Below are 24,534 nucleotides of genomic sequence, written 5' to 3' on the forward strand. Positions count from 1 at the left end.
CATTTTAGACAACGCTTAGGGCCAAGTTTGGATATACGCAATATAATCATCGCTTCTTTGAAATTATAAGATATTTTTTTATTTCTTGTGTTTAAAACTTTTTAAATGAAAGGATTTTTTGTGAATTTGCATCTACAAGGTCCTACAGTCTACACCACTATACATGAAAGCCAGTTTTCTATGAGATATATGTGTAGTTAGCGGTAGTTATGAAAGAAAGTTCTAAAATTTTCATATTAAAAAAAGATACTTTCAAAGAAAATTAAAGAAATATTTTGAATATTAAATATTTCCAAATATTTCGTTGTACATCGTGCACATGATACAGTGATAACCAGAAAACTCTGAAATATGAAGACAACTTTTTAACAATACTTAATTGTGTATTTGATCTTTTCACACTTGTTAATCACTAATTAAGTGAAATGGGTCTGTTTACACTGCACAATTGCTGTTTCCCAAGCTTATTGAACTATTTAAAGTCATAGCTTGAGTCTAAAAGGCGTCTTCATATTTCAGAGTTGTCTGGTTACCACTGTAATATAAAACCAGTTTAAGAATGGATTACGGAAGTACAGTTTTGAAAGCGAGAGTTTACATTTTTCTGAAAAATTGAAAGCGGGATTTATATATTTACATTTACATCTTACAGCAAGCTACAAAAATGTGTAATGATAATTTTCTAAATAGTTTGAAACATGATATATTCAGTTTTCTACTGTATGTTTGAAGCCCAGAATAAAGTTACAGAAGGGTATTGGCACCTTGGGTTTGGTAATACAAAAAATAGCTGAAAGCCAGGTCTGGAGCAGGAGTTACTGAAAATAACATTATGGTGAAGAATATATCAAATGTGATAAAAAACATACATATGATTTATAAAACTTTGAAAATTCACTTAAATTCCAACGCATTTGAATTTTGGCAAAATTGCTTTTTGTTATGAAATTATTAATATTAGAGAAACGGGTTCGAAGAAATATATTTTGTTCTTTTATATTTTATAAATGCATTTATAGTACGGGGAAATTAAGGCAACCATTTATATAAGATTTTTATAAGAAACGAAAACCTATTTAATTGTAAATAGAAATGTTTGATCGATAAGAAGATGACTAATTATGAAATTTACCAAAATCATTCTTTTTCAACATAAATATAAAACAGAAAAAAGTACAAAATAGGAACTCCTGCTCCATTGTAAAATCTGTTTAACGTTTCTATCTATCTATCTGAACATTTAGGTGTATACTAACATATATATAAATATGGTGAAAGCCATGAGTTTAACCCAAATACACTGTTAGAATAAATCGGATCGAATAAGCATTTCGAAATTACAACCATCTCATTAAAATTCAAAAACTGGATGTTAAGAATTTCTCACAAAATGTTTAGAATTTTGTCCTAAATACATAAACATAGTGTTCTCAAAATGTTCGTAATTTCAAATGTTTTCGGTCATGTGATTATTTGTTCTAAAAGTGTATGGGCATACTGCCTTAATCTAAGATTGGTCGGTCGAATAAATTGAAAGCTAGGGGAAGGCCAATATCATAAAAGTTGAAAGTTTAAGGTGAACTTGAATATTTCAGTTCTGTCTCATCATCCGCCATCTTTTCTTCGTTCTCGTTAACGTCCACCAGACCCGTGCTCGGTAGATTCTTAGCACGTTTCAGCGGGGCCCCGTGGGCCGTGACAAGATGTTTTCTCAAATACCATTTGTTCTTCACTACCTTCTGACAGACGTTACATGTGACTCCTTGACTCTGAACATGAACGTTTACAATGTGTTGTTTAAGATTAAAGCTGTTTGAGAATGTTTTCCAGCAATAGTTGCACACTCGAGGCTGCATACATCTCCAACGGTTTCTGAAATATGTATACAGTGAGAACCAGAGAACAGTGGACTTTTTGTCGTCTTCTTTCTTCCTTACAATCATAAAATGTCAACAAAATATTAAGCAGGGATTTTCTTATCTTTATATCTGAAAGGTTGCAAAGATACAGGGATTAGAACATTTGAGTTTGTGGCAACTTTCACTTAACATAGTGTCAGGCACGTTTCTAGAGATACATAAATTCAACAATTGCAAATTAAAAATCAAAAATAGACAAAAAAGCAATTTCTCATGAACATAAAATTACTCCAGTTTAAATATAAAAATTTTTCTTCTTTATTTATTTTAAGCTCAAGGTTATCAAAGAGTTTGAATTCATACTTTTAAACTTGTGTATACAAGTGTGCTAATTTTTTTCAGTTTCAGCTCTACTAATGCGACATTTTTTAATGTACAAAAATTCTTAAAGAAAAAATTATCAATTCGAAGATGTAAATTTTTCAAAATTGGCCGGAACCATCTTCTGATTTTTAGGTAAAATATCTCACTTTTTAATTCCAGTAAACAGGCCCATTTTACTTAATAAGTGATTTTATAAGATATACTAGTAAAGCTATTTGCTTTGAAACTGCACATAATGCACTTCAGTATTGCTTTCATGTCGTTTTCATATTCTACAGTTTCTGGTTATCACTGTACCTGGGATGAGTTGCTGAGTTGAGTTGACCGTCTCTAGCTGAGTTTGGTTGACCATCTCTAGCTGAGTTCGAATTATCAGGATTATCAGGTCTAAGATCTATCTTTCCTAGGCCTTGGTTGCTGAACCCAACTCCTCCTAAATAACATCAAATTATTTTAGATAAAAAAAAATTAATTAAAATATAAGAATTAAAACACGGCCACTGGGACTGGGAGCTCTGGCTCATTTGTAGTGCTGTCTGGGCCGACCTCTAAGCGTTGTAGAGTTGTACCGGACTATGTTGTAGTACAGAAGGCAAACGGTACTGTACACAAAATGAGTCATCCCCATCCAGTGAAATTTGTCTGCAGTAAACTGTAGTAACGCCTGACCAGGATTCCAGCAGGACTGGACTAGTATAATCTTACCATATACACCCGATATCTGGACCCAGCATTTGTAATGTACAATCGTAATCTACCATTAAAGTCGCAATGAAAACAAATTTTGAAAAAGTCTTGAGGAAAAAAGTTTTAAAAATGTGAACTGCAAACAGCTTTTTATACGCAGTTTTTTTACACAGTTTTTATATCCTGTCATTATAAGATTTATTTATAAAAGTCATAGACAGATAATTACACTGTAAGGGGTCAATATCCGGAAGCAAAGTCCTCTTAAAAAAAAGAATAAGACTTTTTTCTAAAAACTTTCTTTTCTTTGCCGGTATTATATTGAAAATATATGTGGGCTTGTTCTATGTGTTTATATACAGTTAACCCCTAAAGGAGCCATACATCGAAAAAAATCATCAAATGTCGTCTTGACAATTTTACACTATTTTACGCTTAGTATTTGCAAAAATGAATAAATAGCCATGAATACGCGGGAATAGTTTTAAAGAGCTCCATATAATCACTTAATCTAAAAACTAAATATCTGCAACATTCCATTATCAGAAAGTGATGAATTGCAACATTTGATAAATTCTTTCGATGTATGTTTAGGGTTTAACTGTAGAACATTTTCGAATGGTTTCTGAAGTGATCGTTCGAGAAAAAAAAATTCTTTACGCTCTTATTTCAGAAAACTGTGACCAAATCCCTCGAACTATGTGTGTTTTATCTGTCGAGATATAATTGGTTTATGGTGTGCTGACAACAAGATTAAGGATTCCTGATTGGTGATCCTACTCCAGTACCAACATACTAGACTCCAGTACAAACATACTAGACTCCGGTACCAACATATTAGACTCCTGGTATACCAACATACTAGACTCCGGTACCAACATACTAGACTCCGGTACCAACATACTAGACTCCCGTACCAACATACTAGACTCCGGTACCAACATACTAGACTCCAGTACCAACAGACTAGACTCCAGTACCAACATACTAGACTCCAGTACCAACATACTAGACTCCAGTACCAACATACGAGACTCAGGTACCAATATGCTAGACTCCAGTACAAACATACTAGACTACGGTACCAATATACTAGACTCTGGTACCAAAATACTAGATTCCAGTACCAACATACTAGACTCCAGTACCAACATACGAGACTCAGGTACCAATAAAATAGACTCCAGTACCAACATACTAGACTCTAGTACAAATATACTAGACTCCAGTACCAACATACGAGACTCAGGTACCAATATACTAGACTCCATTACCAATATACTAGACTCCAGTACCAACATACTAGACTTTGGTACCAACATACCAGACTCCAGTACCAACATACTAGACTCCAGTACCAACATACTAGACTCCAATACCAATATACTTTTCTCCATTAAAGCATATTAATCTCCAGTAGCAACATACTTTTTCCCAGTACCAACATATTAATCTCCAGTAGCAACATACTATTCTCCAGTACCAACATATTAATCTCCAGTAGCAACATACTATTCTCCAGTACAAACATAATAATCTCCAGTGGCAGCATACTATTCTCCAGTTCCAACATATTATAATCTCCAGTGGCAGCATACTATTCTCCAGTTCCAACATATTAATCTCCAGTAGCAACATACTATTCTCCAGTACAAACATATTAATCTCCAGTAGCAGCATACTATTCTCCAGTACCAACATATTAATTTCCAGTAGCAAAATACTATTCTCCAGTTCCAACATATTAATCTCCAGTAGCAACAAACTATTCTCAAGTTCCGACCTATTAATTTCCTGTAGCAGCATACTATTCTCCAGTTCCAACATATTAATTTCCAGTAGCAACATACTATTCTCCAGTTCCAACATATTAATCTCCAGTAGCAATAAACTATTCTCAAGTTCCAACCTATTAATCTTCAGTAGCAGCATACTATTCTCCAGTTCCAACATATTAATCTCCAGTAGCAACATACTATTCTCCAGTACCAACATATTAATCTCCAGTAGCAACATACTATTCTCCAGTTCCAACATATTAATCTCCAGTAGCAACATACTATTCTCCAGTACCAACATATTAATCTCCAGTAGCAACATACTATTCTCCTGTTCCAACATATTAATCTCCAGTACCAACATACTATTCTCCAGATATCAACATATTAATCTCCAGTAGCAACATACTATTCTCCCGTTTCAACTTTTTAATTTCCAGTAACGACATACTACACTCCAGTACCAACATATTAATCTCCAGTAGCGACATACTATTCTCCAGTAACGACATACTATTCTCCAGATATCAACATATTAATCTCCAGTAGCAACATACACTTCTCCCGTTCCAGCATATTAATTTCCAGTAACGACATACTACACTCCAGTACAAATAAAATGTAATTTTCAGAACCTACAAAATTTAATATCTAGTAACAACTTACTACTCTCCAGTACCAACATACTACTTTCCAGTACCAACATACTACCCTCCAGTACCAACATACTACCCTCCAATATCAACATACTAATCTCCAGAAACGACATACTACTCTCTTATACCGACATAATCTCAAGAAACGATATGCTTCTATAACATAAGAGTACCCAAAGACTAGTAATGAAGTTATATTCTTTACGAAAAAAAATGTTTTGCTATTTTTGATCTTTTTGAAATAACTGTAACTAGGCACATTTTGGCAACCCAGTCATTCAACTACTCCCAAATCTAGAGGGAAGTAATGGCAACATCAATATAAAATATAAGTGTAAACTTATGTTACTCAGTGGACGGTGTTCAATATATTTGATATTTATTTCTTCTAAATATATTATTACTATTTTCATAATATCCACCCCATGCATTCACTCTACTCAGTGTTGATATCCACTCCACCCCTTCTAAATCTGGTACACCCTGTATTTGAAAGAGTTACTATCCACTCCACCCTACTAAATCTGGTACACCCTGTATTTGAAAGAGTTACTATCCACTCCACCATACTAAATCTGGTACACCCTGTATTAGAAAGCGTTACTATCCACTCCACCCTTCTAATTCTGGTACACCCTTTATTTGAAATCCACTCCACACTTCTAATTCTGGTACACCCTGTATTTGAAAGAGTTACTATCTGGTACACCCTGTATTTGAAAGAGTTACTATTCACTCCACCCTACTAAATCTGGTACACCCTGGATTTGAAAGAGTTACTATCCTCTCCACTTTACTAAATCTGGTACACCTTGTATTTGGAAGAGTTACTATCCACTCCACCCTAATAAATCTGATATACCCTGTATTTGAAAGACCCTTTACTGAAACTGAAGAGTCTTGATTCTAATAGAGGAAGATTGACTCGGACACTTGAAAGAAGACAGAAGGGGGTAGAGAGGAGTAGAGAGGGGAGGGATGGGGAGAAAAAGGGATTGAGAGGGGAGGGAAAAGTAGAGGGTAGAGAGGGGAGGAGGGAGGGGAAGGAGGGGGTCTCACATAATGTTAAATAGTGGACAATGTGTAAAGAGGGGGGAGGGTCAACAAACAGATCGGGAGAGTGGGTGTACACTGTACAGCAAACAGCACAAGATAGTGGTGTACAGCAAACTGCTCAAGTACTAGAAGTGTACACTATACTATACATCAAAAAGTGCGAGGTAGTGATGTACAGCAATCTGCTCGAGGTAAGGGTGTACACTGACAACAAAAGTACCATAGCCTTGTTACTCCGTATGGTACGTGGCTATTCTCCTTGATTGAACAATATAAGATTCTTTTCAGTTCTATTCTCTGCAAACATGGCATCACTCAACAAGTTCTAAATTGGTTCTGGTTTCATTGATTTCATTTAAACTTACAAAACTTCGTTTAGGAAAAGTACTTCAAACCGCTTATCTAATTATATCTTAGATCCTTCGAGAGAAGTCTTAAAGACTTCAAGACTTAAAAGCACTGAAAGGACTACAGACTACTTTAGATGCTAGTAGACTACAGGTGTAGTAAATGCCCTGCTCAAACATATACTTTTAGATCAGTACCAATTCAGGTACAACTCAATCTAGAAGTCCAGGTTCACCAATAATACCTTGGTCTGTGTCAATCCGCGCGGATATCTATCTGTATTCTCAGATATCTGTCTTACAAGATACAACTCGATCTAGAACTCAATGTTCCTCAGTAATACCATAGTCAATATCAATCTGGATGCGACTCAGTCTGTATTCTGTAGTCATACAAGATACAACTCACAGTAGAACTCAAGGTGCATAACTAATACCACAGTCAATATCAATCTGGATGCGACTCAGTCTGTATTCTGTAGTCTTACAAGATACAACTCACTGTAGAACTCAAGGTGCATACGTAATACCACAGTCAATATCAATCTGGATGCGACTCAGTCTGTATTCTGTAGTCTTACAAGATACAACTCACTCTAGAACTCAAGGTGCATAAGTAATACCACAGTCAATATCAATCCAGATATGACTCAGTTTGGATTCACCGACAAAGGGTCAAACGACCCAGGGTCAAACGACAAAGGGTCAAACGACACAGGGTCAAACGACACAGGGTCAAACGACACAGGGTCAAACGACACTGGGTCAAACGACAAAGGGTCAAAAGTGCGACAAAGGGTCAAACGACAAAAGGTCAAAATGATAAAAATATTTTTTGATTTGAATCATAGGAAACTCGCAAATAATAATAAAAAAATACTAACCGTCAAAATTAAAAAAAAATTTGCCCTTTTGTCGCATTTTTTGACTCTTTGTCGTTTGACCCTACGTCGTTTGACCCTTTGTCGCGTTTTTGACCCCTTGTCGTTTGACCCTGTGTCGATTGACCCTGTGTCGTTTGACCCAGTGTCGTTTGACCCTGGGTCATTTGACCCTTTGTCGGTGAATCCTCAGTTTCTATTGTACAGGTATTTATGTTTCAAAATAGAACTTGAGCTGACTCCCACCTAGAATACTCAATCTGTATCAATTCAGATAAGACGCTGTTGTATTCTTCAGGTATCTATGTTTCAAGATACAACTCATTGTAATTCCTGATGTACATCTATCTTTCAAGAAAGTGATTCAGGACCCCTTCTTGTTAGCTAAATGAGAAAAAATTACTCTAATAATGTAATCAAAGCGGAGAATTATTCCAACTGACGTTTGTCTTGAATTCTATGATACAGGTAAAGTTAATGAACGTAATTACAAGTTTTACATTGTTATCTACAAGCCCAGTTAGATTAATCACAATAAAAGTTTTACGTAGTTATCTACAAGCGCAGTAATTTATTAATAAACGTACTTAAGTTTAATCACAATACAAGTTTGACAGAGTTAGTTAGGTTACAAATAATGCAATGTACAACTTAATCTATCTAGGTGTGTTCCGTCTTATAAATATGATGATTGCTACGATATTTATTACACAGGTGCTACAGTAGACTACTGTGGACTACAGTTTGGTACAGTGGACTGTAGTGTGGTACAGTGGACTGTAGTGTGGTACAGTGGACTACAGTTCGGTACAGTGGACTACAGTTTGCTACAGTGGACTACAGAAAGACCCGGAATCAATTCACTATTAATCAGACGACTTTTCCATTGTCTTTGATCTTTGAAATAATGTAGGCATTCATTTGACATTCTAATTTTACAAATATACAAATATTATTGACGAAACGAAAAACATAAAAAGCACTAGTCCACACATTTCCAAAATGTAGTCTGACCTTTTTGTGCGTTCAAAATTACCCGTGATATAAAGAGTTTTGGTCAGATTTTATTTTTATTTAATAAAAGGAAAATTTTCTAATTTTGATTGAAACCATTCATATTTCCTGTGATTTTGAGCGCACAATAAAGGCAGACCACATTTCGGAAATGGCAGAACTAGTGCTATTTTGTGATTATCATTTCATCAATCATATTTAAATATTTGTAAAATTAGAATGACAAATGAATGCAGTACACTATTTCAAAGATCAAAGACGATTGTAAAAGTCGTCTGATTAATTGCCAATTAATTCCAGTTCTTCCTGGTTATGACTGTATCTAAGCATATAAGTTTCAGTAATAATAATTAAATTTTAAAGACAGTTATTTATCCCTTTCCTTAGATTATGTAAAACAAAGGCTAAAGATTTTAAAACGAATTTTTCGCTATTTCTTTCTGTTTGAAGAACGCTAGATAAATAGAATATTCATAATTTAGCAGTCATGTGCAATGTGCATGGCATTCATTCAATATTGTTTTTTATTTTTATCTTGTGCTTTTTGACATAATTGTTAAAGCTTTAAACTAAATCTCTTTCTATTTAAAATAAGATAACAGTTTTTTCTGTAGGGATTCTACTGAATAGAATTTGTTGTAAAAAGCAGTAAATCTATTTAAAGTTAGTAAACTAGGTTGAAAACTAGTTTTTTATGTTTTCAATCAAGTTTGTACACAAAGTAAAAATTGTTATAAAAGAGATAAAGCTTTAAAAACAACAAGTTCCCGCACCTATTTTTAAAAAGAAATGTTCTCATAAATACATTCCTTAAAAACATAACAAGTTTTCTCAACCTAGTAATAAACAAACAAAAAACATTCAATAAAAAATTTAAACCGTTACCATCCCTAGTCTTAAACCCATCAATTTTTAAAGAATAGACTGTGTAAATTCCAATAATATGAATCATCTTACCATTGTCAGATCCATTCCTGGTCAGATTGTTGAACCCATCATTGGACCCTGTATTCTCACCTTAAAAAGGATTATTATACAATGCGATCACAGAAAGGTTGGATTTGTTTTGCAAAAAAAATGTTATAAATTGGCTCACCATCTTGTGTAGCATTGATATGTCTTGATTGGTTTGATGGGAAAACTGAGTTGAGAAGCCTGGCATGTTCATCGTCTCTTGTTTCTTCGATCACTAACCCCTCAGTGTCACTATCCGCATCTCCTTCGGGGGAGTTCCGCTCCTCTCCTGAGCTAGAGTGTGGAGGGGAGGAGGGTGGCAGAGATGAGGGATTTGTCTTGTTCGGGCTCAGTTTCCTTCGTTTAGGTTCCAGTGGCGGAGACAGGGAGGAAAGGGAGACGGGGGATACGTTGGATAAATATTGAGCAAGAGAGGTGAGAGAGGAGCGTTTAAGAGAGAAGGATGAAGCGGGGGGTGTCGGAACTTTTATTGGAGAACATATTGCCTTTCCTGGTGAAGGTAGGGAGGATGGAGAGAGGGAGGGAGGAGGGGTTGGATGATTTGGAAACTTTGTTATAAAACCTGGAACCGATAGAGGTGGAAGGGAGAGAATGTGAGGAAGGGTGTTGTATACTCCAAGATTAGAAGGCTGGGGGCTTTGAGGAACAGAGCTTCCAACGACCATCTGAATATGAAATTAAAAGAATAAAAGATATCCAAATTAAGGATAACCGAATTTACGATAAACGAATAACTTATAAACCGAATAAACAAATTGTTGAAATGAATTCGCCCATAAACTTAAATCTTTCTCTTTAATATTTCTTTGTTTTACAAACCCCCTGGTCTATTCCTCTGGAGGGTACGGGGGTAGAAGATCTAAAGGGAAAATCTAATAAAACCCAGTATCCATCTCATAGAAGAGAGATATGTGAATAGGTATATAAACCAAGATTTCATTAGAGACGGAAATAGAAACGCAGAAAGAGAATTACAACCCGTGATCTGTCCGAAACACGGGAACATATTTGGAATATCAAGATTTGTTTATAAATAAAGAAATTAAAGATGGACTGATTAAAAGCTTTTGATTTATCAGAGTTTTTTGTCATAATTCATAAATCAAAGCAAAAAATTGTTCTTTAAGCTTGAGCATAAATGGAATAAAATTTTGGTTAATCATAGTTATTAATTAATGCTAACCCTCTCTGGTCTCTACTTAACTCTTTAGTTATTAGAAAGTAGAGATAGACTGAGGCCAAATTTAAATAATTTGTAAATATGGTTGGTTTCACTTAAAATTGTATAAAATTTGTCAAGATTTAAGCCGGCGCTCAATTGAAACCCGTTTGTGGGGGATTTGAGACGCGGCTTAAATTCATTAAATTCGGACTCAGATTTATTTATTTTTGAGTTTTTGTTGTTAAGCCTAAATTTGAATTGAATCAAATATCCCTAGAGATGCTAATGATTGAAATTAACTTGAATTGAGTAATCAAGAAACTTATGCAACAACCATCTTAATACGAGTTTTGTGATAAATTCTACATCAATGTTTTAAAATATTTTTCTACGGCAGTCTCTGTGGGATTGTTTGATTTTTGTTAAAATTAATCCTTGACCAGGTTTTAATATATGTTATAATCCAATTATAAAAATTCTTTTTTCCCAACTTTTGAAATATTTAACAACATAATATGCAAAATATTGATATGATATATAATGAAGATTTAAAGGGACTGTAAGCGTAATTCCAAGTGACCTTCCAAAGATAGCAATGCCCGATTCTCAATTGAAACCTTAAAAGCTTTGTCTGAAGTATCAATTAGATATTAAACTCTGTAATTTTAAATACTGATTGTGTTAAATTGTTGCTTCTCTACTAAAGTGACTTAAGGGCATTTCTATTGCATTAAAACATACAGGAATTATTAGAGAAAATAAAACACCTCTGAACCTTAAAAAACGACAAGCGTTGTAAATCGGGTATTGCCATACTGGTATGGAGGGTCATTTGAAATTACGCTTACAGTCTCTGTAAGATTAAAACTTTTAAAATCTTAGACATATTTATACTTTTAAGGCAAGAAAGGTCATCTTTACTGCTGTTCTTTAATTATTGTCTTTTCATCTTCCTTTGAGACCTTAGATGGTTTAATGGTGGTTAAAAAAAAGGCTCCTATAACGTGACTCAAAAAGGTAAATAATTACTTTCAGAAAAAAAAGAACATTTATTAACCTGAAAGGATTGTTTGGATAAGTTTTCAGGTTGTTCCTCCTCCTCCCCCTCCTCCTCATCATCATCATCCTCATCATCATCTTCATCCTCATCCTTAGTCAGTACAGTTTTCATCCTTTCATCCTCGTTTCTCTCTTCATTCCTCATTCTCTCACATTGAGCGTCATCTACGTTGTACAAATGTTTAGAAATTTTGCCTCCCATATTAACAAGATTTTTTTTAATTTTTGGAAATCCACAAATAGAAAGAGAAAAAGCGCGAAATCCTGAATTATTCCATATTTAAAACAAGCGTTTGAGAGAACAATTAGTAAAAAAGATTTTTCCCACAGATTTTTTGTAACTCGATTTCGTATAACTAAATAATGTTTGATCACATCGTCTCAGTTCGAAATATCAAGGTTTTTACATTCAGGTTGCAAAGATATTGGGATTCTAAAATTTGACTTTGATGCTAAAAGTTTGTTTATTTGTTGAATAAATACGAATATGCTAAAGTTAATTTTTTCCGACAAACCTGTTGATGATGATATGAACGGGTTCTGAGCCAGACCTTTAACTTGTAAGGTTTCAGCAGTCTTCAGAAATCTAATAAAAATATTAATACACCATCACATTACAGTGTAATGCCTAATACTAGTGATCCAAGTTTAAAATTAGATTACTTTGATTTTGAAGAAAATTACGAATTATGTAAAAAAAGGAACAACAAAAATATTTTATAAAAGTGTTTCTATTTTTTGGCTATTCTATTATAATCTATATGTAAATTTGGCTTGTCTGTCTGTTTGTTTGTTTGTCTGTCTGTTTGTTTGTATCCAATAAACGTCAAAACGGCTGAACCGATCGGGCCTAAATTTTTCGTGGGACATCACGTGACCACAGGAAAGGTTTATGAATGATAAAAATTCAAAATAAATATGGTTTAAAGGTTTTTAATTTTGTAAAAAAAATTTAAATTCTTGAAAATCCGCGATTTATTTTTTAAAATCCGCAACATTTTTTTCTTCTTTGTTTTAAAATGTAAACAAAAAAAAACATGTTCACAATTTAAATAGAAGATGGGCGGGAAGCGCCCTAAAAGCCTAGTATATATAGATATATGCATAATATAATTGGATCTGTTCAGGCGTTTTGACGCTTATTGGATAAATCATACAAACAAGCAGACAGGCAAAAAAGTATATATATAGTATCTATTGTAAAGTTGCTATGGTTTATCATTATGATAATGAAAAGTATCTATTTAAAATTACTATGGTTTATCATCATAATAATGAAAAGTATTTATTGCATTACTATGGTTTATCATTATGATAATGAAAAGTATCTATAATAAAATTACTATGGTTTATCATCATAATAATGAAAAGTATTTATTGCATTACTTTGGTTTAGCATTATGATAATGAAAAGTATCTATATTAAAATTACTATGGTTTATCATTTTATCTATTTAAAAGCTACTATGGTTTACTATCATGATAATGAAAAGTATCTATAATAAAGTTACATATGATTTATCATTATGATAATGAAAGTATCTATAATAAAGTTACTATGGTTAATCATTATGATAATGAAAAGTATCTATTGTAGCACTATGGTATATCATTATGATAATGAAAAGTATCTATTGTATTACCATGGTATATCATTATGATAATGGACGTATCTATAATAAAGTTACTATGGTTATCATTATGATAATGAAGAGCATCTATTGAAAAGTTACTATGGTTAATCATTATGATAATGAAACGTATCTAATGAAAAGTTACTATGATTTATCATTATGATAATGAAGAGTATCTATTGAAAAGTTACTATGGTTTATCATTATGATAATGAAAAGTATCTATAATAAAGCTACTATGGTGTATATATATATATATATAATACAAAGTATCTATAATAAAGCTACTATGGTTTATATATGTATATGATAAAAAGTATCTATAATAAAGCTACTATGGTGTATATATGTATATAATACAAAGTATCTATAATAAAGCTACTATGGTGTATATATGTATATAATACAAAGTATCTATAATAAAGCTGCTATGGTGTATATATGTATATAATACAAAGTATCTATAATAAAACTACTATGATTTATATATGTATATAATAAAAAGTATCTGTAATAAAGCTACTATGGTGTATATATGTATATAATGAAAAGTATCTATGATAAAGCTACTATGGTGTATATATGTATATAATAAAAAGTATCTATAATAAAGCTACTATGGTGTATATATGTATATAATAAAAAGTATCTATAATAAAGGTACTATGGTGTATATATGTATATAATAAAGCTACTATGGTGTATATATGTATATAATACAGAGTATCTATTGTGAATCTATCCTGGTATTTTATTACATTTAGTTAGGTGTTTATATACTTTGATTAAGATAATATGATATCTTGGTCCTTAGGGGGAAATAGGGGCTATAGGGGGATACAAGGAGATATGTATGTTATTTAGGGAGAGGATGGATGGGAGGGGGGATATATGGGATCCCAGGGGATTCCTTAAACCAGAATGTTTAGGGAAATAAATAGATAGAATATATTGAGCTGTCCCTTTAACATTGTTAACAATATGATTACAATATACATAGAAAAATATATTATACTGTCTCTTAAACATTATAAGCAATATGATTATAATAAACATAGATAATTATATTATACTGTCCCTTTAATATTGTTAACAATATGATTACAATATACATAGATAAATATATTATACTGTTCCTTTAATATTGTTAACAATATGATTACAATATACATAGATAAATATATTATACTGTTTTTTTTTAACATTATTAACAATTTTTGGACAAAACATTGATATAATAGAATATATATTAGACTGTTCCTTTAACATCGTTAACAATGTGGAGACAATATATATAGATAGAATATAGTACTGATTCTTTAATATTATTAACAATTTCGGGTCGATATACAAATAGATAGAATATATCATACAAATCCCTTAACATTTCTAACCAATAACATGACTTTTTTCCTATATTCATGTGAGTTAAAATCTAAAGTAACTTGTTAAAAAATTATTTTCCCTCCTTTAAATTAGGTTTGAAAGTGACCCGAATCTTAATATCACGTGACCCTCCATTTATAGACAATGGTATCGTTTAAATCTTTGGATGATAAAAAGTAAATAAGAAATCCTTGTTTGTTTTTTTTACCAAAAATTGATTATTATAAATGTATATTGTACTGTGACGAACTTTTACCTGCCAAGTTGATCTTGAGCTATGTACACCTGTCCTGCGTACATGTACTTGACAAGACTCTCAAGGTCTATGTACCGTACATCTTTCAGTATAACCACCGGGTGCTGGCAAGGATTTTCCTGTAATTAAAGTTCTTGTAACTAATATAAAACATTACCGTTACGACTTTGTGTCCTTTACCTTCTCTAGTTTGGATTTTATGCATATGTATGTGAAAACGAGAGTTTATCCGGCTAAATATCAGATATTCAAAACCAATAGATCTACAAGAAGAGGAGTAATGATTAAATGGATCGACTGTAAAGGAAAAATGAAAGAGGTGTAGGCTGAAACCTAAGAACTTCAGGAGTTGATCGAGACCTATAATAGTTTATCCTGTCTCAAGAAATTGATATAACAATGTGTCAAAATTATACCAAACCTTATATATATAAGATTTGGTATAACAATCTAAGTTTTAAACAGATCATATTCAGCAAAAACGACGATATCCCAGAGGAGCCTGAAAACTCAGGTTTGCTCTTATTATTATTTGAATTTTATAATTTCGTATTTTAATAGATATATAATTAATAATATAATTGATCACGCGACCAGAACTCCCACCAATGCATGACAGTGCATTTTGTAACGTGATACAGACGGAGACATATTTAGGACTAAAAAGCATAAATGAGCGACAAAATAAAAGCCTAAAGCGACACTTAAAAGTCGACCCTATCTTAAAAATTGATGTAGCTTTGCATATCAGATTAACCCTTCTTGTTGAAAATCTCTAAAAAATAACAACAAAAATTTGAATTTCTTTTGTGCACTTAGCATGCAGTAACCAAATAAATTTGCGAGTTTCAGACTTGAGCGTCTAAGCTAGTTTATGGCTGTAGTCAGAATAGGAAAATAGACAGGGGTGAATACAGGATTTAAGGGAAGGGGGGGGGGCAAGATTTTTTATGAACCCAAAAATTCATGATTATGCAAAAAAAATCGCAGGGCAGGTGAAAATTTTTTTTGACTTAAAAGACTCAAAAAGAGTCAAAATTAATTACTAAAGACTAAAAAACTAGATTTTAAACTTTTCACACATTATAGTTTATTAATACAGATGTTTTTCCGTTTTGCACTAGGGTTTCTTTCCCTTAAGCATGCTAATGAGAAGCTATTCTGAAAATAGGAACAAAAAATTCCAAAGTCAGGGGGGGCTACGCCCCTCCCCTCCCCCCTGGGTTATTATATCCTGCTCTAGCTAAACCCGTAATTACAGGATTCAGTTAATTTTCTTCTTTTCCCCTTGAATAGGTGATCTTACATCTAATAAAACTGATATTCTACTTGTATACATAAACCATCTGCTTATATTTATCTAACTATCTATCTATCTATCTAACTAACTATCTTGTTATCTATCTATCTATCTATCTATCTTGTTATCTATCTAGATAACCAGAAAACTGTAGATTAGGAAGAGGACAGCAAAGCAATACTGAAGTACAATTGATGTTGTTTCAAAGCAAATATCCCTACAAGGAAAACACAGGTTTTCAACAAGATTAGCATGATGGAGAACTGGTTGATAATTCGCGTGATTAATTTAGGACCCCTTCTTGTGTTATTCTCGTGGTAAAGCTACTTTTCACGATCTTGAGGATTTATCCCGTGTAAAGCACGGGTAAAAAACGCGGAAATATTCCAGTAAAATTCCCGTCGTTTTTTTCTCATGTTGTGCACACTGCACATAGCGAAGATACCAGTAAAAGATCTTGCATATATGCCCATCGTGTTAAAATCGAGTAATGCAATGCCAGAATACCTAGATTTTAATTCTCGTAATTATCACGTGTAATAGATATATGAGATGATTCAAGTTCAATTCTCGTCAGTTTTTCACATGTTGTGCTCGTAGCAAAGATGCCAGTGCAAGATCTCGCATGTTCCGAATGTATTAATCATTTTACTAAAAGTATATTGAAGTAAAATCAAATATTTTAACTGACTTACATTTTTTAGATTAAAACAAGCATGAGCAAAGTAAAGAAAAGTTTCACATTGAATTTTGTTGTGTATTTATCAACAACCCTTTTTGGAATATCCATCTTTTGATTTAATAAGGAAGGGACTTCCATGTATTTATGAACACATCAACATAGTTAAACATAATGTAGACCTAAAATATCATTATGTGAATCATGATCATTTAAAGTATACATGTTCAAGATGTTTAATGTGAATAAACTAAAAATTTTAGTTTCTAAACATTTTGTAATGATCATATATTTTTACACAGTATTTTCTATAATACATTTATATTTCAGAAATCAACTATACATCCCCCCCTTTCTCGGGATTTAAAAAATGTAATTTAAGCAGATGCGAGATAAAAAATAAAGGAATTAGAAAATCACAATTTCTCAAGACTCAATTCCTTTCTTTTTCTTCGTATGTGTTTTCTTGCGAATATTCCCTTCCCCGTCATTCCAATGAGTTCCATTTCAATTAATTAATTAGTTTTGGTTCTGTTATTAAACTAATTAATTCCTTACTTCTGATGATTAATTTCAGTATTAAAGGAGTAGTAGACCTAATTGTAATACCAGGTTAAATCTTATGTAATAAATCATGCATTGAGCCTAGAAAATATATTTATGTATAACTGTTGACTAAGCCCCGGCCAGACCCCCCCCCCTGGATAACATGTATAGGTGACATCATGTCCCTTCCATCAGCCTTTTTGAAGCAGGAAGTCGTTTTTTAGATTCAACGGAAAACTCTTGGGCTCTTTAGCAAGAGTATCAAAAAAACAGTTGTAATAACAGTTATATCATCATATGTTTAGTTTTATTGCTCAATATGTCTTATTTTCAACGGAAGAATAAATTATTAGATTAGATTAGATTAGATATCACCGCCGGAAATCTCATTCAGAAGTTTGATTGATAAGAGGAGGAACGAGGGGGAGGGAGAGTTACAGAAATTTTCGATTTTAATGGAGTGAGACCCATATTACTCTGGAATTGGAGACGACATTTCGTCCAGATTATGTGTATTTGAAAATCCTCTGTATCAAGTAAAATGTGTTTGTGTAAACTGGTAAACGTCTCAGTTGCTGTATTTCATGTTCGTTAGACTTTCTCACGAAGAATTTGAGTTTAAAAGTCGTCTTCATTTTCCAGAATTTTTTAAGTATCTCCAATATTTTCAAATATTTGAACGATCCCTTTAAAATTCAATATATCCAAGCATACTATTTTCTACTTTGCACCTGAAATATAAAAATCATTTAACCGATCAGTCGCGGTTTGTAATTACAAATAGTGCAATACTATCCATTTCGGGTAAAAAAAAAGATTGCAAAACGTGACAGTTTGAATTATCAATGGAGGGGGGGATCTTCTTTTTCTTCTTCTTCTTCTTTTTCTTCTTCTTCTTCTTCTTCTTCTTCTTCTTCTTCTTCTTCTTCTTCTTCTTCTTCTTCTTCTTCTTTTTCTTCTTTTCTTACATCTCTATCCTTTAAACATATATTCCGATGTTGTAACTGTATTCTCCTGTTAAAAAGACTAAGTGCTAAAAGTCCCAAGAGACAAATAGTTCACCAAAATTTCACTCTAGAGAATGAAACTCACTACGCAACCCAAACTTGTAAGTTGTAACCATTAGTAAACATTATATTCTACAGACTTCAGTCTAGGGTGGGAGGGTACCCCCGGCCGCCATGAGCCTCCGCTATGCAGACACGAGCCTCCCAGATTTGCAATGCAGAACGAACCTCCACCAAGCAGTAAGAGCCTCCTCTATACAGTAAACGAGCCTCAGCTCATGGCAATCAGTAAATAACATTAATCTTTATTAAAATTCTTGTGTCACAGTGTTGAAAAAAATGAAAAAAAACAAGATTTGAAAATAATCTGTGATAAATATCGGAGGCTCGTTTACTGTATAGAGGAGGCTCGTACTGCATGGCGGAGGATCGTACTGCATACTGGGAGGCTGGTGTCTGCATAGCGGCGGCCGGGGATTTCCTCCCTCGTCTAAGACTGATTTTTGGGAGCTTAGGAAAAGTAGAGAAATTCTGATAAATTGAATTTAAAATTGTCTATCTTTGCAACCTGATATTGTAAACTTTTAAAATTTTGCTATGATCTATTTGTTTACAAAGATATAGGGATTAAAAAAATTGAGTTTGAAGAAATTAATTATCCTTTGTGAATCGAACATGCGCCTCATTCTATAACTGGAGGGTCTCTTGAATTACGTCTACAGCTTCCTTAAAACCCTTCAAAACAGTAACTACCCTTCTTCCCTATTCTCTGGAAATGCAAATTAAAAACAATGTTTAAAATTTGAAGTAAAAAAGTTTAACATGGTCTGTTGTATGAACCTTTTGTATTGAATTGACAAGGGAATTTAAATGTTTCTTTTATAAATTGCTCTTCTCTAGTTTTCCTAGAATTTTTTTCATCTAAGGAGAAAAGATATTAATTCTTTTTTACCAAATATATAACTTTTTTATTCTGAACAACCATTCCATGCTAATTCTGTGCATTACGAATGAGATTTCTATTTTTTTCTTGTTCCGTAAAGGCCTCTCAGTCAATGCCAATAAACAACCGTCCCGCAAAATGTCACACCTAGTGTTAAATATTTTCCCAAAGGCAACTTCCCGAGTGACAATTTCCCAAGTGGCAACTTCCCAAATGTGCAATTTCCCAAGTGGCAACTTCCCAAATGTGCAATTTCCTAAGTGGCAACTTCCAAAATGTGCAATTTCCCAAGCGGCAACTTCCTGAAGGTTAGGTTAGGCCTTCTGAAGCGCCTCAAGCTGCAATGAGGGCCGAGCGATGTGGCTAGGATGGGTTAGGGGGTCGAGTGATGCGGAAAGAAGAGGATAAGGGGGCCAAGCGCTGCAGCTAAGACATACTTGGGAAGTTGCCGCTTGGGAAATGGCACAGCTAGGAAGTTGCCACTTGGGAAAATACCCTTGGGATGTTGCCGTTTGGGAAAAAGCCTTTGCGAAAGTGCCTAATATCTCACAACACAGTGTAGTATCTTAGTGATAGATTTATTCTTAGTTTAAAAAAAAGGAATAAAATTTACTTTTTCATGCAGGTGTGAAGTTTTTTAAAATGAATGAAATGTTCTCTCTCATTGATGTAATATTTGATAAACCTACCAGAAGAATGTATACTTTCTCTTAATCTGTTTCATGTGAGTTAATCCATCTTTTGAAAATAAAAATAAGATTACAATAAGATTTACAATAATTTTATTAAATATAAATATGTGTATATTTACATAAATCATATATTGAAATAAGAAACACAAGACTCTGGGTCAGCTGGAAATGTTGATTGAAGGAACATTAAGAGTAATTTCAAGCAACCCTCCATGCGCAGATAGCTAAGGGCAAAATTATATATATCCTTGAAACCTTATTATGATGAAAAACCATTATTATAAGCAAGAAATGCACTAGTCAATTTTGCAGAGAATCCAAAACAATAAAAATGCAGTTAAAAAAGATCAGCAAAAAAAACATCCAGATCTAATTCATGCTTTAGCAAACAAAGTTTTTCCGGGCACTGTACCATTGTAAACTGTGCAAGCTAAGGAGATAAACCGCGACCTCTCCCCCGTAGTCTGAAGCCTAGATGAGAGCGGACCCTGCTGTCAGGTTTGATTTGGGTACCATCAACATGAAGCTCTATAATGCTCCCTGTGCAAGCTAAGGAGATAAACCGCGACCTCTCCCCCTTAGTCTGAAGCTTAGATGAGAGCGGAACCTGCTGTCAGGTTTGATCTGGGTACCATCAACATGAAGCTCTATAATGCTCCCTGTGCAAGCTAAGGAGATAAACCGCGACCTCTCCCCCTTAGTCTGAAGCCTAGATAAGAGCTGACCCTGCTGTCAGGTTTGATTTGGGTACCATCAACATGAAGCTCTATAATGCCCCTGTGCAAGCTAAGGAGATAAACCGCGACCTCTCCCCCTTAGTCTGAAGCCTAGATGAGAGCGGACCCTGCTGTCAGGTTTGATCTGGGTACCACCAACATAAAGCTCTATAATGCTTCCTATGATCATGATCCCCTTTAACCGCGACCTCTCCCCCTTAGTCTGCAGCCTAGATGAGAGCTGACCCTGCTGTCAGGTTTGATCTGGGTACCACCAACATGAAGCTCTATAATGCTCCCTGTGCAAGATAAGGAGATAAACCGGGACCTCTCCCCCTTAGTCTGAAGCCTAGATGAGAGCTTACCTTGCCGTCAGGTTTGATCTGGGTACCACCAACATAAAGCTCTATAATGCTTCCTATGATCATGATCCCCTTTATTTATCAATAGTAAATTATTTTTATTTTCTAACCAATTAAGATTATCCTACTTTAGGAAACTATTTTAATACATTTTGTACTTTAAACAATTCAATAAATGTTAATAAATAGCTGTTGATTTATTTTATTTTATTAAGCTGACTTTTAAGTCAACAATCTCGTGTTTCTAAAATTCCCTCCTGGTGAACTATCTGCCGCGTAGGATTCCAGAGGAGAGAAGGCAACATTCATAACTGCCACAAATGTACATATTTAGAAGATTAGTTACGCCAATCACAATACAGGTGTGATATAGTTATGGCTAAGTTATGTTAATCGCAATACAAGATTTGCGTAGACATTTACTTAAGTGCATTTAGATTTACAGACAATGTACAACGTAATATATCTAGGTATGTTCAGGTTTACAAATATAGGGATTGCTGCGATATTTGCTACGTATATGTTCAGAGGAGAATGATAGATTTTAAGGCAAGTTGTACAATATACACACAGACTCAGTCTATACTTTATACACGACAAAACAGTACAGTACAAGAAATAAATAAATCCCGTCTAGTGAAATTAATGTAACGTATGGGGTTGGGAGTTGGTGATAATGAGGATAGAATGGTCTGAATAGAAGTTAATTTCCATTTTCTAGCTTTATCTACTCTACTCTTAGTTTCAAAGCTCTATTTAGCTAACTGATTAGAATCAAAATTTTGTTAATGTACAGGGTTACCCACAAAGGATGAGACTTCAGAGACTGTCTGTTTCCTTATATTTATTGTTCTCTGAAATCATAAGCCTGTTTCTTTCTTTGACTAATCAATATATAAGCTATTAAATATATAAATGTGTGTTAGCTATTACTGGCTAAACGGCTGGACCAAATTGGCTTAAAATTTTTTAAGGAAACCCATTAATGCCCTGGGCTGGGAGTAACATAGGCTAAAAAAAGAAATTCTTCAAACTTCAAAATTTCTTTCGATGTTTCCAGAATTTCACGGGCAACGCCGGGCATTCTGCTAGTTAAATTATATAAGAGTGATTAAGAGTAAGTGCTATTAGTAATGTCTTCTTCAATGCAAAGAAATTGAGTCTCTGCCACAAAATCAAATTTTCTAATCCCTATATCTTTACAACCTGATAATATAAATTTGAAATATCAAAGGTATACACCATTGGTTTGCAAAGATATAGGGTTTAGAAAATCAGAGTTTGTGTCAATGACTCAATTCCTTTGTTTCTTCTTTAATTCTCAGGTAAAGTAGTTTGTATTTTTTCAAGAATTTTTTTAGCGTGTTTGTTAATTCGCATTCCCGGCCAAACTATAACTGCGATAAAACTAAAATTACACATACACTCAATGCAATTTCAAGGAGTTTTCTGCATTTCATCTTGATCATTTTAGAAATTGATAGAAAAAGGCACACTGTTTTTTGGACTGACGAGGGTATTCCCAAAAATCTAAAGATTTATGTAAAACGTGATATAGATGGAAGTTGCAGATAATAATTATTACTTTACAGGAAAGTTAAGGAAATTTTACTTTAAACAAGTTCTCGAGGAAATTCGTGGTTAAGTAAAAATTTTAATTTCCCGAAACAGTTATAGTAATACACGCTCTTATATAGTCTTTTGAGGTGAAAATTATAAACTTCGCGCAGAGTGAGTCGTTATATTACTTGATTGTCCTCAGGGACGAAAAGTAACTTAACGTCCCTCTCTTGTGGGAATCATGATTCGGTCATGTTGGTTAAAAGGCAGTAAAAAAAATGGCAATCCTGTCCGAGCCAGATAACACTGTACTAATAATAATAAAAAGTTCTCATTCATTCTTTTAATGATTTTGAACAAAATATTCGCAATATAAAAATAATATATGATATCAATATATGCATATATATATATATATAGGCAACTAACATTTAGCTATAAACTCGGTTCACCTTGAATAATATCTTTCGAGAAAAATGAAGAGAATTGTTTTTGTAAACAAACTTGTTCTATTCAAACAGGAACATAAGCAATATAAGGAACAGGAACAGGAAAAGGAAGAGAAACAGAAACAGAAAAAGAAACATAAGCAGTAAAAGGAAGAGAAACAGGAAAGTACGCAGTAAAAAGGAAAAGAACAGAAACAGAAACAGGAATAGAAACAGAAACAGGAACTGGAAAAGGAACAAGAACATAAACAGGGAACAGAAACAGGAACAGAAACAGAAACAGGAACATAAGCAGTAAAAGGAACAGGAACAGAAACAGTAACAGAAACTGAAACAGGAAAAGACAGGTACAGAAACAGGATAAGGATTAGTGCTTTTTGATAAGATTAAAAATACAAAAGGTCCTGCCTCTAAAGTAAAGAATGTTTATTCAATAGTTGTAGGTTAATTAAGATAAATGGTGGTACTTCTCATCCATTCCTCTCAACTAGTTTCCAGTCTATCCAATACATAACCTTATCTATCTCTAGCCATTCATCAGACATAAATAAATAGTTTTTAATCCAGAGCTTAGTTCCAACATACAAATATGTATACTGCAGGGCGTCAAAAAAAACTAACATTTTTTTGCCCAAAATGTTTTAAATTTTTGTTTGCTTGGAATTTTAAATATTAAAACATCCTCATTGTGACAAAAAAATATTAAAAACATTTTTGTTTACTGTTTACAGGAAAATATTTTTCTATTGTTTTTCATACTTTTATAAAAATTTATCACATATTGATGAATTTTTGAAAACTTGCATTTTCAAAACCTCTTTTCAGCTTTTTATAATTTTTAATATCTGTTGAAAGTTGAGAAGCCAGGATCACATGATCTCAGAAAAGACGTTATGCTTGCAAATTTCCACATGACATTTTTTGCGGATTTTTGTCAAAATTTTTTATTATTCATGAATTTAAATTTTTCAAAACAATAGAAAACATTTTAAATCAATTTTTAAAGAAACCTAATGTGTTCAACATAAAACTTGATTATATTAGAATTATGAAAAAGAAACATCAATAACTAAACATTATGTAAAGAACATAATGTTCTGTTTCGCTACTTAGCGATTTCCCTAAAGACCTAATATATGTACCGTG

The 24,534-nt window shown here is 33.3% G+C and overlaps 1 protein-coding gene across 1 annotated transcript; it reads right to left on the minus strand.

Moving 5' to 3' along the window:
• Positions 1-290: 290 nt before the first annotated feature.
• Positions 291-15,254, minus strand: LOC111716554 (dr1-associated corepressor homolog). Its single transcript, XM_023492042.1, has 7 exons — positions 15,135-15,254; positions 12,374-12,444; positions 11,857-12,023; positions 9,759-10,302; positions 9,620-9,679; positions 2,541-2,676; positions 291-1,872 (listed from the first exon to the last, which is right to left on the minus strand). The coding sequence occupies exons 1-7, from the start codon at positions 15,176-15,178 to the stop codon at positions 1,572-1,574; spliced, it is 1,323 nt and encodes a 440-aa protein (XP_023347810.1). The 5' UTR covers positions 15,179-15,254; the 3' UTR covers positions 291-1,571.
• Positions 15,255-24,534: the final 9,280 nt, after the last annotated feature.

Source organism: Eurytemora carolleeae, unplaced genomic scaffold (genome assembly GCF_000591075.1).
Source record: "Eurytemora carolleeae unplaced genomic scaffold, Eaff_2.0 scaffold2109, whole genome shotgun sequence".
NCBI lineage: Eukaryota > Metazoa > Arthropoda > Copepoda > Calanoida > Temoridae > Eurytemora > Eurytemora carolleeae.

Coding starts and splice junctions, on each gene's coding strand:
- LOC111716554 (XM_023492042.1), bottom strand. CDS start 15,178: ATGTACGCAGGACAGGTGTACATAGCTCAAGATCAACTTGGCAG. Junction 12,445..15,134: donor GCTCAAGATCAACTTGGCAG/GTAAAAGTTCGT, acceptor TATTTTTATTAG/ATTTCTGAAGACTGCTGAAA. Junction 10,303..11,856: donor TATCCAAACAATCCTTTCAG/GTTAATAAATGT, acceptor TTTCATATTCAG/ATGGTCGTTGGAAGCTCTGT.